Source organism: Psammomys obesus, unplaced genomic scaffold (assembly GCF_907164565.1).
Source record: "Psammomys obesus unplaced genomic scaffold, mPsaObe1.curated_primary_1811, whole genome shotgun sequence".
Classification (NCBI taxonomy): domain Eukaryota; kingdom Metazoa; phylum Chordata; class Mammalia; order Rodentia; family Muridae; genus Psammomys; species Psammomys obesus.
This window is the reverse complement of record NW_026596117.1, coordinates 9,840,954-9,857,740: the sequence shown is the minus strand read 5'-3', so window position 1 is coordinate 9,857,740 and position 16,787 is coordinate 9,840,954. Positions and strand designations below refer to the sequence as shown.

General features: G+C 46.6%; 1 protein-coding gene across 1 annotated transcript; it reads right to left on the bottom strand.

Annotated features, from left to right (window-relative positions):
* Positions 1-259: 259 nt before the first annotated feature.
* Spink2 (serine peptidase inhibitor Kazal type 2) lies at positions 260-5,807 on the bottom strand. Its single transcript, XM_055629174.1, has 4 exons — positions 5,693-5,807; positions 4,485-4,540; positions 2,072-2,181; positions 260-334 (listed from the first exon to the last, which is right to left on the bottom strand). Exons 1-4 carry the CDS (start codon positions 5,805-5,807, stop codon positions 289-291), a joined length of 327 nt encoding a protein of 108 aa, XP_055485149.1. The 3' UTR covers positions 260-288.
* Between the last annotated feature and the right edge of the window lie 10,980 nt (positions 5,808-16,787).

The following is a 16,787-nucleotide window of genomic DNA, read 5'->3' as shown; positions in this document are numbered from 1 at the left end:
TCAACACAGAACACCGATAATTGAATTCAATGCTCATTTTATTCCCACTAAATAAAGCAATGCAGAAGTCACCTGGGCCATAAGCTAAATTAAACTGCACTATGGGACAGAAGCCAAGAACACGAGTTTTAAAAAAATTCATCAATCACTGCACATCTCTATCTTCCAACCTCCTCTCAGAGAAGTGGTGTTAACAAATATCATGCAAAGAAATGGGGGAAAGAGTGGGATTCTAGCAGGGGCCGCTGGAGGAGTGGGATTCTCCATCTGCTCTTCGGTAGCAGCCCATCAGCATGGCTCATCTTTGACAATTTCAATAGGGGTGTTAGCCTCCCTGCAGCGTGAACAAACACAGCATTAGTACATATCATGATGAAACTAGGTCACCGTTTGGCATTAGGTATTCAATTTCTTTTAGGGATACTTTTTTTTTTTTTAAGGTTAATCCAGAAAACACAAAGGGTAAAAAGATCTTATTGCCTCACTCAGCTACACACACACTGAACCTAAGGTAGAGGGAGCTAATGCCTAAGGGAAAAAAAAAAAACATTTCATGAAGCCTTAGATTGCTCAGTGGAAGCTGAGATATGAGAATGGACTCTGCTGTCCAAACATGTACACCCCTGGGTGTTACAGCTGCCTCGGCAGTATACTGCGTGAAGGGAATCACATAGCACACGCTTAATACTTCACATCTTACTAAGTATGTGTAGTAAGTCTTACCTTCTGATTAGTAAGTATGGGGCGTACCTGCGTGCCTCTAAACCTAAACGTAGAATATTCTGTAGGATTTAACTGTTAACTATAGTCTCATTTGTGGGTATGTATATGTAAGTATAGTGCTGGGGATTGAACTCAGGGCCTTCTGTACCCTAGGCAAGTTCTTTACTCCAGAGCTACCTCCCAACCCCCTGAATATGAAAAATACTCTGTTTTTTTTTTTTTGTAAGCTTATTTATTTAATCACTTTACATCCAGAACTCAGCCCCCTCTCTTTTCTCCTCCAGTCCCATCCTCTCACTGTCTTCCCACCTCCCCCCTTCTCAGAACAGGGAAGCCCCTCCCCAGCCCATTTCAACCCATCCCAGCACATCAAATTGCATCATGACGGAGCTCATCCTCTTCCACTGAGGCTAGGCAAGGCAGCCCTGCTAGGGGGAAGAGATCTAAAAGCAGAGCAGGGAGGACAGTTCTGTAGAAGTGCAGGGGGGAAATACAAGGACCCAGGAGACAAGAACTCCACTAGAACACCAACAGAGTAGACTAACGTAGGCCTGTGGGGGCTTACATAGACTGAAGCATCAACCAAAGAGCACACATGGTCTGGACCTAGGCTCCCTACACATAGGATAACTGATGGGCAGCTTGGTCTTCATGTGGGTGCCCTAGCAAGTGGAGCAGGAGCTGTCTCTTGCATGAACTCTGTTGCCTACAATATACTTGTGGGGTATTTTTGTTTGTTTGTTTGTTTGTTTGTTTTTGTTTTTTTCCTCTCAGTGATAAAGATTGATCTCAGGGCCTCATGCATTCTAGGCAAACATTTTACTGCTGAGCTACACTCTGTCTCAACCACACTCTTAGTTTAGAAAAACAGCACACTTAGATAGTAACATAGCTTGATTGTCTACTGCTTTACGGTTGACTGATCACATGCTTCATTCTTCTTCATTTAGCTTTGACCTAAAAATAGACTACAGGTTTTACATCTTTTAAATGTCTGTATGAGAACCAAGAACCTTTTAAGTCAGATTTGACTCCTACATCTGAGAAAGGAGTTATTACCTCCAATAATCAAAATTCAAGGAGAGAAAACTTGACTATTACACAGCTGTGAAACTGTGTGCCATGGGGCTGGTAGCTAAGAGCACTTGCTGCTCTTGCTGGGGACCCAAATTTGATTACAGTCACAAACCATCTGCAACCTCTGTTCCAAGGCATCCAACTCCCTCTTCAGACCTCTGTAGAACCACATATACACATTGTGTATATACATGCATGCAGGTTAAACGCTTATTTACATAAAGTAAAATAATAACTCTAAAAATAATTGATTTTTTTTTTAATACTGGACCTGATTTTCATGCACAGAGTACATTCATTCCCGTAAGTGTTCATGTCACTTCCACACACAGGGCTGAGGTTCCTGGGGCAGGCTGAAGTGGCATAGAGAGTACAGTCTGGCTGCAAAAGAGAAAAGCAGGAAAATAAGAGAATTGCTTGCGTTGCACCCATTAATATCTAAGAAAGGACAATGTCCCAACTTTTCCTAAATTTCATCGAAATGTCCTACATAAATACTTATGCTTTATCCTGTTCCCCCAAGAATGAGCTTGTAATGTAAAATTCAGATGCAGTCATGCAAGATACAATTACAAAAAGGAGGAAGAAAAGAAATGTCCTCAGAGCAGGTGTGCTTTAAACCAGTTAATTCCTGTGTCTGGGAAATGGAGCTAAGAGGATTGCCTCCAGTTTGAGGCCAGCCTGGGATACACAGTAATTCCTAGGCTAGTCTGGGAAACAGAACTAGACCTTGCCCCCTCCAAAACAAAAACAAAAATACCAAAGCCCAGCATGGTACCATTTGGACAATAACCCCATCACTTGGAAGGTAGAGGTAGAAGGGTCAGTTGTAGCTTAAGTTATATTCAAGCTATACATTCGGTTTGAAGCCAGCCTGGACCTCAAAAAAGAAGAAAGGAAAAAGCAAGCACACAAGAAATCTCAGTACTCTGAAACACAGTGAGAATGAGGACATTTCGTGAGCCTCATTTTGAAATTGCCTCCACCTCCATCCCTGTTACTCACCTAAATCAGTGGCCGTTTTGGGGAGAGGGGTTATTGATTTTGAAACAGGGTTTCACAATTGGCCTGGAACTTGCTATGTACTGTGTCCAGGCCGGACACAAAATTTCGCCTGCCTCTGCCTTCCTAAGTGCTAGAATTAAAAGTGTTCACACCACAAACCTAGAAGCTACAGGGTTTGTTTGCTCTGCTTTGATTTGTTGTTTTAAGCAATGCCTTTTAGCAAGTCTTTCTAGAGTATTTGACATTGCTCTCCACAAATCATTTTGCTTCATTACACTAATATTTCCACGAGACCCTCGAGGGTTATAAAGTCTGTAACTCCAGCTGGGACGCACAGTGATGGGGACTGAACTGAGCCCAGAGCTGCATGCATGCTAGACAAGCACTCAGCCTCTGGGCTCTACCCCTACATGTTATTAAGATTTATTCTTATGTTATGTATGCATGTATCCCTGCATGCCAGAAGGGCATAAAGATCCCATTACAGATGGTTGTGAGCCACCGTGGGGTTGCTGGGATTTAAACTCAGGCCCTCTGGAAGAGCAGCCAGTGCTCTGAACTGCTGAGCCGTGTCTCAGGCCCCAGAAAATGCATTCTTAATTCAGAAGAGTGACAGCCTAGCATTCACCAGGTCCTCAGCAACCTTACGCCCTCCCAGAGAGTCTAGAGCGCTAAGTCTGGTGTGGTTTTGTACACCTGTGACGCCACCACTCTGTCTCCAGCATGGCAAACCAAAGCAGAACCTCTCCGCTGATGGGACAGTCGAAGGTTCTATGCAACTGAGCAGTCTCAGCCAACAAGGGACAGATACTCTGTGGAGCTAACAAAGAGCAGGTCGTTTACCTGCAGGTTATCTAGGTAGAGAATGGCGGCAAACATTTTCACTGTGAAATATCCAGAGGGAGCCTTCGCCCTCACCTCAGACTTGTAAGAAGTCTGCTGCCTCCAAAGCCAGTCCTGGAAGCCAAATAATCCCTTTCATAGTCAGCCCCAAGAGGCTGGGTCTGGGTTAATAACTGTCAGCTTCCCTAGCATTGGTCCTGGGTTCCAAACGGGGGCCAACCAACTCCCTCTGCACCCTTAACCCGCCTTGCAGGCCGCCTGTCTAAAGTCTCCCTTACCGACAGTTTTCATCGGGCCATACCCGAGCCTCTCTCTCGCTCTGACACTTTCCCGTGTTTTTGCCAGCCAAGGAGTCTCTAGCCAAATGAAACCGATGGTGGCAGACCCCTTGACATGGCAATTGTTAATAAACTGCATCATTTGGTTTTCATTTATGTCCACAGAATTTAATAGGACAAAATATGTGAGGTATAAAAAATAAAATAAAATATATACACGTGACGTGTCTAATATACAGAGTAAACTATCACACCTCAGAAAATTTGAATTGTTAAAGGCAATATTAAAATAAACCCACAGGGCCTCCAAAGACTGGGCCATTCTTGATTGAAAGGTATACTTCTAGCTAACATAGTGGCTCATACCTGTACTCAGAACGCTGAGGCAGGAGGATCTTGAGAAAAGTAAAGTATAGATTCATTTATCTATATCAAGGGACCTGTATAAGATGTTGGCTTACAAAGCAATTCATGGTTTCTAAAGTGCTAAATCTGGCCTTAAAATGGTTCAACACTTCACTGTATGAGAAGGAACAGAACAGGCATTTCAGTACTTACTGATCTGTATTTAGAAGGGTTATAACTGAAGGAGTCGAGAGTGTCAACAGGAAAGGCTGTAAGGAGAAAACACTGACATTGTGTAGATGATTAAGGCAAATTGTTGGTAAAAGATCCTTACAAGCCAGTCTGTAAATAAGATAGAGAATAACAAAGGAAGGTGCCCTATGCCAGCTGCTAGCCCCGATGTGAACACACTCAGACAAGTGGACCTGTACATGTGTAAACCTCACGTGCGGGCACACACACACACTCAGTGTGCAGTAGGGGGGACAAAAATTTGTGGGCTGGGGAGCTGGTTCAATGACTGAAGTGCTTGCTGAGACCTGAGTTCTGATTGCTGGCCATGACGGCTTGGCCCAGCACTGGAGGGGGCTGAGACCGGTGTATTACTGGCTAGCCATTCCAGCAGAAGTGGCAAGCTCCAGGTTCCTGGAGAGAGCCTGTCTCAAAAGGAAGGTATAGAGCAATAGAAGACACCAGTGTTGACTTCTAGCCTCCATGCGCCTATAAAACACACACACACACTTAAAACACAAAGACCAAAACCAAAAGCAGATTGTGTTTCAACCACACGTGACTTCCCCTCTCCACGCCTCTTTAAAAAGACCTTCCATTATTTCTTCCTGGGACTTTTTTAAGATACAGAGAGAACATTTGGTCCTTTTTCTATTAATTTTCCTTGAAAACTGACCTTGAAGTTACAAATGTTATAAGTAAAGTTACAGTGCAAAATATTCTTTTGTCTGTGCTCAAAAAAAAAAAATTTTTTTTTTTTTTTTCAGATAAACACAAAACATGTATTTAACTTTGGAGACAGGGCCTCACGCAGCCCAGGCTGGTCTTGAAAGCATGATCCCCCTGCCTCTGTTTCCCAAGTGCTGGGATTACAGGTGTGAGCCAGTATACCGAGCTCAGAGTCAACTCTGAGCTCCCACAGATGCCCCGTCCATCCCGAGAAAGGTCCCTGGGCATCCCCACATCCCGCACACAGCCTGTCAGGCTCAGCAGGGTCCTGGATACAACCCAACTCCCTGTGTGGAGTCCAGAACATCTGCTTACGGGAGGAAACACAGGTGGCTGGGTGACATCTAGGAGAAGCCAGGATCTAAGCCCCAGCTGGAACCGCCCCACTTTCAGCTTCCGTTCCCACTACTGCCCACCCGGCAGAACGGCCAGTAACGGTGCGCATCTACCCAAGCCCAGACCTAGCTTGCTTATCTCTGGGCTGGTCCCGGCTTCGCTGGACCTGGACACCCGACCAGCTTGAGTATCACCTGTGGCCAGGAGCAGCAGCGCCAGTGGCAGCAGCGCCAGGGCCATCCTCGCTGCTCAGCTGGAAAGCTCTTGAGCGCAGCGTGTAGAACAGCAAGCGGTCTTAAAAGTCACCGGCTGGCGGGCACCACGCGGGCGTGAAGGGGAGGGGCGAGGGGCGGGCCGGAGGCCAGGTAGGAGGAGAAGGGAGAGAGAGAAGGAACAGGAGAGGAGATGATGGGAAAGAGGAAGGGGGTGGACAAGGAGGGGGGAGGGGGGGAGGCACATCATGTACACACACACACACACACACACACACACACACACACCACAAACACACACACACAAACCTTCCAGATTTCTAAGCAGCAAACCCCTCCACAATGTTCACACAAAGCAGACCCTGCCCTCAACCTTCCACACAGCCCACACACAACCCCTACACTTCTCCAATGGTCCAAACACCCTGACCATCCCTACAACCCTCACACAACATCCCGCCTGAACTCTCCACAAACCCCATACATCTGTCCACAACATCTCTCCACAGCTCCACCCCCTCAACACTCCACACACACAAACACACACACACACACACACACACACACACACACACACACACACGTGCAAGCAAATCACGCCAGCACACGCACACCCTAACCCACTCTGCATACCCCACGCATCTTTACCTCCCCTCAAGGGCTCCGAACACCCTCTCCCAAACCGTCTCAACCACACGCTCTAGCACAACCTGACCCCTCCTCAAAAGCCACAAGGGCCTCCACCCGACTCTCCATCATTCTTCCTCACACCCCGACCACATCCCCACTGCACACCTCACCGTCCTCCCTCTCTCCCACACACCCTCAATACTCCAGACACCCCACATCTCACAAGCCACACATTTCTTAGAGTCACACCCACGAAAGAACCCACCATCCCTCCCTCCACCCCTCCTTCACCCCTCCACGTATCCACCCCACCCACACATCCCACACACATCACCGCCAGCCAAAACCCCTCTCCACCGCCCTTCCACACACTCCAAACACACATCCCCACCCCTCTAACACGCACACACCCACAACCACACCAGCTACCTCTCCTCTCCTATACACACACACAACCCCACAAACACCCCTACCTTTCCACACACCCTGCACTCCCATCATCCCTCCACCACATACCCCAAGGAAGCCCGACCCTTGCCACCCGCCAAATACTTCAGCCCTCTACACAACCCACTACCCCTCCATCCCACACCCCACACGCCTCACTGGCCCTGCAAACAGACCGCCCCAAACATACCGTACCACCCCACGCTCCCTCATAGCTCCCACATCCCTCCAACCTTCCACCCCCTCCACCATACCCCCCAACACCTACCCACTCGCCACTCCTTCAGGCCCTCTAAATACCTGAGTCTTCCAAGTGTGGCACGTAAACCCCGCCACATAACCCAGTGCCCCTCCTCTTATCCTTCCCCCTGCAACCACTACCCTTCCAGACCTCCACTGCCCACACAAACCTCTCATACCACTACTCTCCAGCCTTCCTCACCCCAACACATGTACACACTAGCACTTAAAACACCCCTCTCCAGGAGCGGGTGCACTCCTTTAATCCCAGCCCTTGGGAGGCAGGGGCAGGAGGATCTCTTTGAGTTTGAGGCCAGCCTGGTCTAGAAAGTGAGTCCAGGACAGCCAAGGCTACACAGAGAAACCCTATCTTGCGGGGTTGGGGAGGAAGCCAGGTAAAGTAGCATGTTCCTATACTCCCCACACTTGGGAGGTCGAAACAGGAGGGTTGTGAGTTTAGGTCATCCTCAGCTACGTAGGAAGTTTGAGGCCAGGTTGAACTACACCGCAGCCTGTCTCAGAATGCACACAACAAACAAAAGTTGTGGACTATATTAGATGAAGCAGGAAAATGAAAGTGCAGCCCTGTTGTTCCCAGAGTGTCACAGGTCACCTCCTACTCCCATGACTATCCCATTCTCGCTGACTTCCTCAGTCCCCCCCTTAGGGCTGTGTTTATGCTGATATTTCTTTTTCCTTTAGTTTGAGACAGGATTTACTGAGATCAAAGGCGTGCAGCCCCACACTGGGCCTTCTGTTCATTTTTCTACCCAGATGTCTACATGAGCTTCCTTTCTGCCTATCTTTCTGGTCATATGTCCCCACATCATCACATTTTTATAAAGTACCCAGTCCTGCTATGTCTCTTATCTCCAGGGTGCCATCCCACTCCCCTAGGACTCCCTGCAGCGTGACCTTCTCACTGTAAAGTGCACTTTCGAGGCACACTCTACCTGTGTAAGCTCCGAAAGGAGAGTGCCCCTCCTTAGCTTACTGCTGTACGCTCAGCCCCTGGAAGGTACTGCCCATGGGCTCCCAGCTCACTGAACATTTGAGCTGGACAGTGATAAAGTGCCTGCCTAGCATGCGCAAGGCCCTAGGTGGAGAGGGGTTCGATCCCTGCCTCCACAACTACAGTACAAAGTTCTACAAGTCTCACCGTGTAAAGGACTTGGAGGGGCCTGACACTAAGTCACCTAGAGGGAAGGGCTAGGCCAAAAAATAAAACCACCTGAAGCCGGCTCTCTCTTGAGATCCAGAGGCTGGAGTGTTGCTACAGGTCAAATGCCAGCCTGGTCTACAGCACCAGTTTAGGGATAGCCAGAGCTACGTAGTATGAACCTGGAGAGTACAGGTGTTCACTTAAGCAAAATGGTTTTTTAGAGAAAGTACCTTAGTCCCTGGCTGTATGTGTGTCACGTGACAAACTTCAATACAGTATAGCCTAGAAACACTTACTCTGCAAGGCAATCCACAGATTGGACGTCACAGTTCCCTGCTCCCCGCCTCCATACCCATGAACGGGTACTGTTATAACATCAAGGGACCAGTTAAAATCTCTTGTTAACTTCACCTTGATATGAAGTGAGCAATTCTTTCTGGGCGAGGAGGCCTTACCTCCCAATTACACCACTTTGGCCATTATGTTCTCATAGAGCAGGGCATTTCCAGCCTGTAACACTACCTAATACTATTACTTTTCTATCTCCCTCCCACTAGATCAACCCTGTGCCAACTCCGTACATGAGCTGAACAAGTAAACTCTTGAAATGTCACATAAACTTCTCAGCAAAGAAATAAACTGTGTCCTTAAAATGCCAATCAATATCTCAGCAAACAAACTAAGCTGTGGGCTGGGCAGATGATTCACCCATTAAGACCCAAGTTGGGTGCGGTTCCCAGCACCCATGCCAAGCAATTCATAACCCCCTGTAACTCCAGCTCCAGGGAACCCAATGACGTGTTCTGCCCCCCAACTGGTCACACAAGTGTGTGCATACCCATATAGATACACTTATACACATAAAGAGTGAAATAGGGGGGATACAAAATGAATAAAGTGTAATTAAAAAAAATAATAAAAGATTTTAAAAAAAAGAGTGAAATAAACCTTTTTTGGGTGAGGGGATTTGAGACAGGGTTTCTCTGTGTAGCCGTGGCTGTCCTGGAACTCGCTCTGTAGATCAGGGTGGCCTCAGACTCACAGAGATCCACCTGTCTCTGCCTCCCGAGTGCTGGGATCAATTAAAAGCATGGGCCGCCACCACCCTTCGAAATAAATCTTATTTTAAAGAGAAAGAAACCAAAGGAGAACAGGAAAGATCCAGGAACAAGCCACTCCAACCCAACCCGGGGCGGGGGTGGGGTGGAGAAGTAGCCCACCCGGGCAGCAAAGAAGATGGCAGGACTGGAACCAGCCAGAAGCAGCTGGGATAGCAAAAGAGGCCAGGAGAGATGGATGGCAGAGGACAACAGCATGTAGGATGATTTGTCCAGCACTGAGATGAGTTACACCAAAGAGGTAAGCTTGGGAATGGATTGAGAGCAGACATATAGAAAACTATGATGAGGCACCCTAGACCCCAGAGAAACCAAAGGGGTCTGTGTTCAATAACAGAGACCCCTGCCCTAACCAACACTGTGATCGACTGTTTGTGGGTAATAAATGAAAAAGAAGTGTGCATATGGCTAAGGAGGCCCAAGAAAGCTCCATGTTTTATAGTGAAAAGAAAGCAGGAAGGATTGGTTACAAAGAGGCCAGTCATAGCCTAGGTAGGCAGGTGGAAAAGTACAGTTTGGCCTGTTATGGAAATTGGAAAATGGACAGATGAGCAGGGGCCACATCTATGGCTCACAAAACACTTTCCCTGTATCTTAGGTAGGGTTTCTGTTGCTGTGATGAAATGCCATGACCAAATGGAGAGTTAGAGAGGAAAGGGTTTATGTGTCTTCTGCTTCCATATTGCTGTTCATCACTGAATAAACTCAGGACAGGAAGTCAAGCAGGGCAGAACCTGGAGGCAGGAGCTGATACAGAGGCCATGGAGGGGTGCTACTTACTGGCTTGCTCAGCCTGCTTTCTTATAGAACCCAGGACCACGGTGGTCCTGGCTGGCACCACCCACAATGGGCTGGGCCCTCCCCCATTGGTCACTAATTGAGAAAATGCCTTACAGTCAGATCTTATGGAGGCATTTTCTCAATTGAGCTTCCTTCCTTTCAGATGACTCTAGCTCGTGTCAAGTTGACGTAAGTTCATCCAGCACAGTGTGACCCCTTGGCAGCTTGACACACAAACATGTCACTGTTAGGCCACGACCTTTCCTTTCTAGCTCATCCCCAAGGTCACATATTAATAAAGACAACACAATTTAAAAAAAAAAATTACAAACTTAAAATGTCCCAAAGCTTTACAATTGCAAATGCTTTAAAAATTTTGCAGTCTCTCTAAAAATTTGCAGTCTCTTTTAAAATCCAAATTCTCTGTAAAACCCCAAAAATCTCTCTCTCCCTCCCCCCTCTCTCTTTTAAGGTTAAAGTCTCTCAACTGTGGGCTCCTGTAAGACTGAAAATAATTTAAGTGCTTTCTAATTTCAAGAGAGAAGGAGCAGGGCATAGACACAATGTGAACAAAGCAAAACCAACTGTGCAAATAACTCAGTGCCCGGTGTCTGGAATGCACTCACCATCCTCCGAGCTCTTCCAAAGGGCTTGGGTCACTTCTCCAGCTCCGACCTCTGCAGCACACAGAGCTTGTCCTCTTGGCTCCAGCTGGCTCTGCTCCACTGCTGCTGCTGTCCTCGATGATGATGTCATCACAATCACCTTCCAAACCCTGGGGTCTTCTGCTGCAGCTGCGATGTTTTTTCACCAGGAGCCTCGCATGGATGCTCTTCATGGTGCCAAGCCTCAACTTCTCTGCATGACGCCTTCAGGGTGGCCTCAGACTCACAGAGATCCACCTGTCTCTGCCTCCCGCGTGCTGGGATCAATTAAAAGCATGTGCCTTCAACTGTCACTGAGGCTGCGTTTTCACTAATGGCCTCTCCCGGTCTCCCACAGTGCCGAGCCTCAGCTGCTGCCCATGACTCCTTCATGCCTTCCAAACCAGTACCGCTTGGGTGACTCTTACACTGCCAGCACAACATCCATCCTTGGCCATGTACAGAACAGACCTTCTGTGTGCTGGCCCTCAGGAAACACCTTCCAGAAGGTTTCACCTCAACAACGCTGGTCTCTTCTCAGTCACCACTAATTCCTCAGTTCTAGCTAAGCAGCATCAACCGCCCCAGTAAAACAAAGGTTTCGCATTAGTGGTTCTGGCCTCCTGTTCATCACAGACAGTTCTCCACTCCAGCTGACCAGACACTGACTCTTCACACAAAGGGACCAGGAGAGTCTTCGCTCCTCTGTGAAATGTTACAAGCCAGGCCTCCATTGTCTGTACTGCTCTAGACATTCTTATCTTCCAAGTTCCTACAGAGCGGCTCACTGAGCTCTCAACACTCAATGGCTTTTCTAGACCAAAGTTCCAAAGTCCTTCCAAAATCCTCCCAAAACCATGGTCAGATCTCTTAAGGCAATACCCCACCATCCTGGTACCAGCTCGTCTTAGTTAGGGTTTTTATATCTGAAACAAAACACCATGACCAAAATGCAAGTAGAGGAGGAAAATGTTTATTTGGTTTACACTTTCGTATCACTGCTCGTCTTCAAAGGAAATCAGTTGAGGTTCCCTCCTTTCAGATGACTCTAGCTTGTGTCAAGTTGACATAAAACTCTCCAGCATGCTCTATATCACATGCTCTCCTTCGTTTGTGCCAAGTTCTTACCCTGTAGCCCAGGATGGCTTCTAACTTAGGATCACTTTCAAATTCTTATGTTGGAACTAAGTGTGGCAGCTGATGCCTATAATCCCAACACTTGCAAAACCAAGGAGAGAGAATTGAGGCCAGCCTGGGGCACATAGTACATTCCAGGCTACCACGGTTTACAAAATCGTACCTTTTTATTTATTTGCAAAGGTTTTTTTTTTTCTTCATAATTTTAAAAGCTAAGGGAGGTTGGAGAGATAGCTCAGTGGTTAAGAGCATTGTCTGCTCTTCCAGAGGTCCTGAGTTCAGTTCCCAGCAACCACATGGTGGCTCACAACCATCTATAATGAGATCCGTTGTTCTCTTCTGGCGTGCAGGTATCCATGAAGATAGGGCACTCACACACTAAATAAATAACCACAAAATCTTTAAAAAGAAAACAAGAGCCGGAGGGATCAAGGTCTCTACAAGAAGACCAACAGAGTCAACTAACCTGGGCCCATGGAGGCTCACAGAGACTGAAGCACCAACCAAAAAGCATGCCTAGGCCCCCTGCACATATGTAGCAGGTGTGCAGCTCGGTCTTCATGTGGCTCCCTCAGCAACTGAAGTGTGGATCCTCTCTGACTCTGATGCCTGGCTTTGGCTCCTGTTCCCCTAACTGGGCTGCCTTGTCTGGCCTCAGCAGGAGAGGATACCGCCTAAGACACTGCCATATGCTAGAACAACTTGATGTGCCAGGGCTGGTTAGTGCTTATGGGGGACCTCCTCCTTCTCTGAGAGGGAAGAGTGATGGGGAAGGGTGTGCGGGGGGGGGGGGCTGGGAGGAGGGGGCTGTGATCAGGATGTAAGTGAAGAAATAAAATTAATGGAGAAAATTTTTTTTTTTTTTTTTACAAAATTATCATTGAATGTGGTGCAACACACCTTTAATTCCATTACTTAAGGAGGGAGAGGCAGGCAGATCTCTAAGTTCAAGGCCAGCCTGACACTCTTGGTGAGACCCTGTCTCAAAACAAAACAAAACAAACAAACAAACAAAAATCACAACAGCAGAAAATGAAAGTAAGACACTGTCATTCCTGAATCCTATGGGCATTCGTGAATCTCAGGCCTTGCCTGAGAAGCTCATCATCATGTATCAGATCTTAAAATTCTATATCTATCTTGCTTCCAAGAAAACAGCCAGAAATGCAGGTCTGAAAAAGTGACTATTCAGCCATCATTACTACTCAGCCATCATTAATAGCTACAGCACCTCTCTCTTCTAGACTTGGGGAAAACGTTGCATAGAAGTGGGCATAAAGAATGCAAGAGCTGGGCTGGAGAGATGGCTGAGCAGTCAAGAGCACTTGTTGCTTTTCCAGAGGACCAAAAGCAGCAAATTCTAGACTTAAAACCCATAGTAATGGACATTTTTTTCCTGATCTTGAGATCTTCTCCTGCTGTTCTTCTTCAATAACTTTCTAATGATATTTTCTTTTTTAATAAAAAATTACTATTCAGCTGAGCCTGGTGGTGCACACCTTTAATCCCAACACTCAGGGAGGTAAAAGCAGGCAGATTGCTGTGAGTTCAAGGCCAGCCTGATTTACAAATCAAGTCCATGAAAGCAAAGGCTACAGAAAGAAATCCTGTCCCAGGGGAAAACAAAAATAAATATTATTATTATTATTATTATTACCATCTACTTCCTAAAGGCATCCACTGTTCTTTACTTGCTCATGTGAAATTAATGGCTTCAGTTAAAGAAAATCTTTAACTCAAGTCCTCCTTCTCCTTTGCGCTTTATTACCAGATTGCCCATATAGCCTTAAGCTTTAAGTGCTAGTAAAACTCTAATTTACTATCTTAATTCTGAATTATTAGTAAATGTTTTGAGAAAGAAACTTCCATAACTTTCAAGGTCAAAATAAATGAATTTAGACTTCATGGGTTAAAAACTCAGCTGCTTAAAACCCCATAAAAATACACAATAATGCACGCCTGTGGTGCACGCCTGTAATCCCAGCACTCAGAGAGGCAGAGGCAAGTGGAGCCCTGTGAGTTCGAGGCCAGCCTGGTCTATAAAGCCTGTCCAGAACAGACAAGGCTACACAGAGAAACCCTGTCTCAATAGATAGATAGATAAATAGATAGATAGATAGATAGATAGATAGATAGATAGATAGATAGATAAATAGATAGATACCGCCAGTAAGATGTACCCGCTAAATGTGCAATCGTGGCATGACTTTTACAGAATAATCAACCACTCCCTGATTGGATTTGGGTCCAGACACACAGAAGGGAGTTCATGCCTGGAACTGTAACCAGACACATGACTAGGTCCTTATGCCCGAGAGGGGAGCCTACTACTGCCATTTTGTTAAATGGACATAATGTCCCTAATAAATTGCCTTCTAAACCACTGTGTCTCTCCCACTCGATTAATGTTACTCTCCACTTTGATCAGAGATGCTTTTTCCCCCCTTTTCTTGGCAAGGAGCAGAAGTTAATATGAAATTCATAACTCATCAAAGTTCTGAGAAAAGTGGCTCAGGTTCTCAGCCCTAAGCAAGACATCCATTTCACCTGCCCCCACAAGGCTTAGGGAATGTTACATAAGAGTTGGCGGAAGGATATAAGACCTGGAACTGAAAAGATGGCTCAACAGTTCAGAGCACTGGCTGCCTTTCCAGAAGACCTGGGTTCAATTCCTAGCACCTGTATGGCACCTCACAACTGTCTATTTATATAACTGTATATATTTATATAACTGTATATAACCCAGTTTCAGGGTCTCTGGTGTTTTCTTCTGGCCACCAGCTACTCATATGGTACATAGGCAAAACACCCATACAAATAAAATAAAATTTCTTTCTTTTTCCCCCGAGACAAGGTTTCTCTGTGTAGCCTCGGCTGTCCTGGACTCACTTTGTAGACTAGGCTGGCCTCAAACTCACAGAGATCCACTTGCCTCTACCTCCCAGAGTGCTGGGATTACAGGCGTGCGCCACTGCACCTATGAAATAAAAATTAAAAATAAGAAACACAGTAAAATGTAAGTCACAGGGAGGGAGGGAAAGCGATCTGGGAGGATGGAAAGGAATGATGAAAAACATTCCTGTGTCAAGTCCTGGACTTGCCACAGTCTTTGTTCCAATGCACTGTGGTTAGCTGCAGAAGCATAGGATACATAGGAAGCCCTACGGGAGTAAAGTTGTGAGTGGAGGGGTCCTGCTTGTACCCGCCTGCAGGACTAGTAATTCGTGGGGTCTCCAAAGAGGACCATGCCTGAAAGAAAAACGGGCGAGAGAGAAGAATGAACTCAAGCAAATGTGCACTTGTCAAGAGTCAAATTTTATTGAACCGGAGCAGGCTTTTAAGGCCAACCTTAGATAGGGTCGGGGGAGAGGGGCGAGAAAAGGGAAGTAGTAGTGGAAAAATACCAAGGCCCTTGGTGGGAAGTTCCCAAGGCTAAGAAGGTGGGTTAAAGAATCACAAGGCCCAAAGATAACATCTGTGGTCATGGATGTGTCCCAAAGCAAACAGTTTCGGGAACAATGGGTCTTAAGAAACTATGGCCTGCTGATGTTCGGTGCTTATCCGGCAGGTCAGGCCCTTAGGGAGGGTCCCAGGGCTTTGTTCCCAACATCTCCTCCCTTTTTATCTCTTTAAAATGAGGGGACCCTTTAGGATTCTCAATGAGCATAAAAGGCATTTTGGAAGAGCCAATTTGTATAGCCTACTCGGGGTTATCCACACAAGCAAGTTTTGGAGGCCGCGTTCCCCAAAGCAGGACGTCACCACCATTGTCGACAGTCTATGCCACTTCTGGTGCAATGGGACAAAACCCTCAGAGTGCAAGTATGGCGGGCACAAGTCCTTATTATGATTAGGGGCACAAACGGGGTCTGAGCCTGGTGGAAGGCAATGCTTGGCCGTTACCCGTCATTGGAGCAACCTCCTCTTATTGCGAGGCTGTCCTGTCTTAGGTGGGCGAAGACTGACTTGCACACAATCGTCACTGACTTACCAGACCGCGCAGTTTGTGAAACCGTAACGCATTAACTCTCCTCAGAAAGAATGAGGGCCAACCCCGAGTTAAGAGCTACAAGACATTTGTTAAATATGTTTGAATTCATTTTAACGAAATTGGTCAGCCAATTGTGAGAATCGTAAAGGTCCAGATCTAGCTGGGAGAGCGGCCCCAGAACTTCCATCTTGGGCCAGGGGATATTAGGGTGGAGAAATTGAGGGGGCAGGAAGCTGGGGCATCAGGTGGAAGCTCGACGGCAGATTCTTCTTCCCCAGCCAGGCGATGGTAATGGACTCTGATGGGCTTGATTGCAGAGCTTACCTGGTTCTTAACAAAGTTTGTGAGACGATTAAAGGCCCAAGGGCCAAAAGAGAGAAGCAAAAGGATACCTACAAAAGGTCCTAGCAGACTGGGAAGCAGAGTGGTTAGCCATGGGGATGTGGAAAACCAATTTTGATACCAGGACTCTTGTATCTCTCTGTTCCATTTTCGTTCCTCCAAACTGGAGCGAACCTTATCGATACTGCTTTGCACTAAACCTGTTTTGTCAGTGTAAAAGCAGCATTCTTCCTTGAGTGCAGTGCAGAGTCCGCCTTCCTGGAGAAAAACCAAATCTAGACCGCGCCTGTTTTGTAAAACTACCTCAGATAAGGACACCATAGAATCTTTTAGGTCCTGTAAGCCTTTTTGCAAATCTTGTAGGTCTTTGTCCACTGCTAGGGAGAGTTGATTAAATTGTTGCTGAAAGGTAATTAGGGAGGCTATGCCTGTACCAGCTCCAGCTGCTCCAAGCCCTAGAATTACAGTTAGAGTAATGGCAGTTAAGGGCTCACGTTTTAACTCGAGATGGACGTAC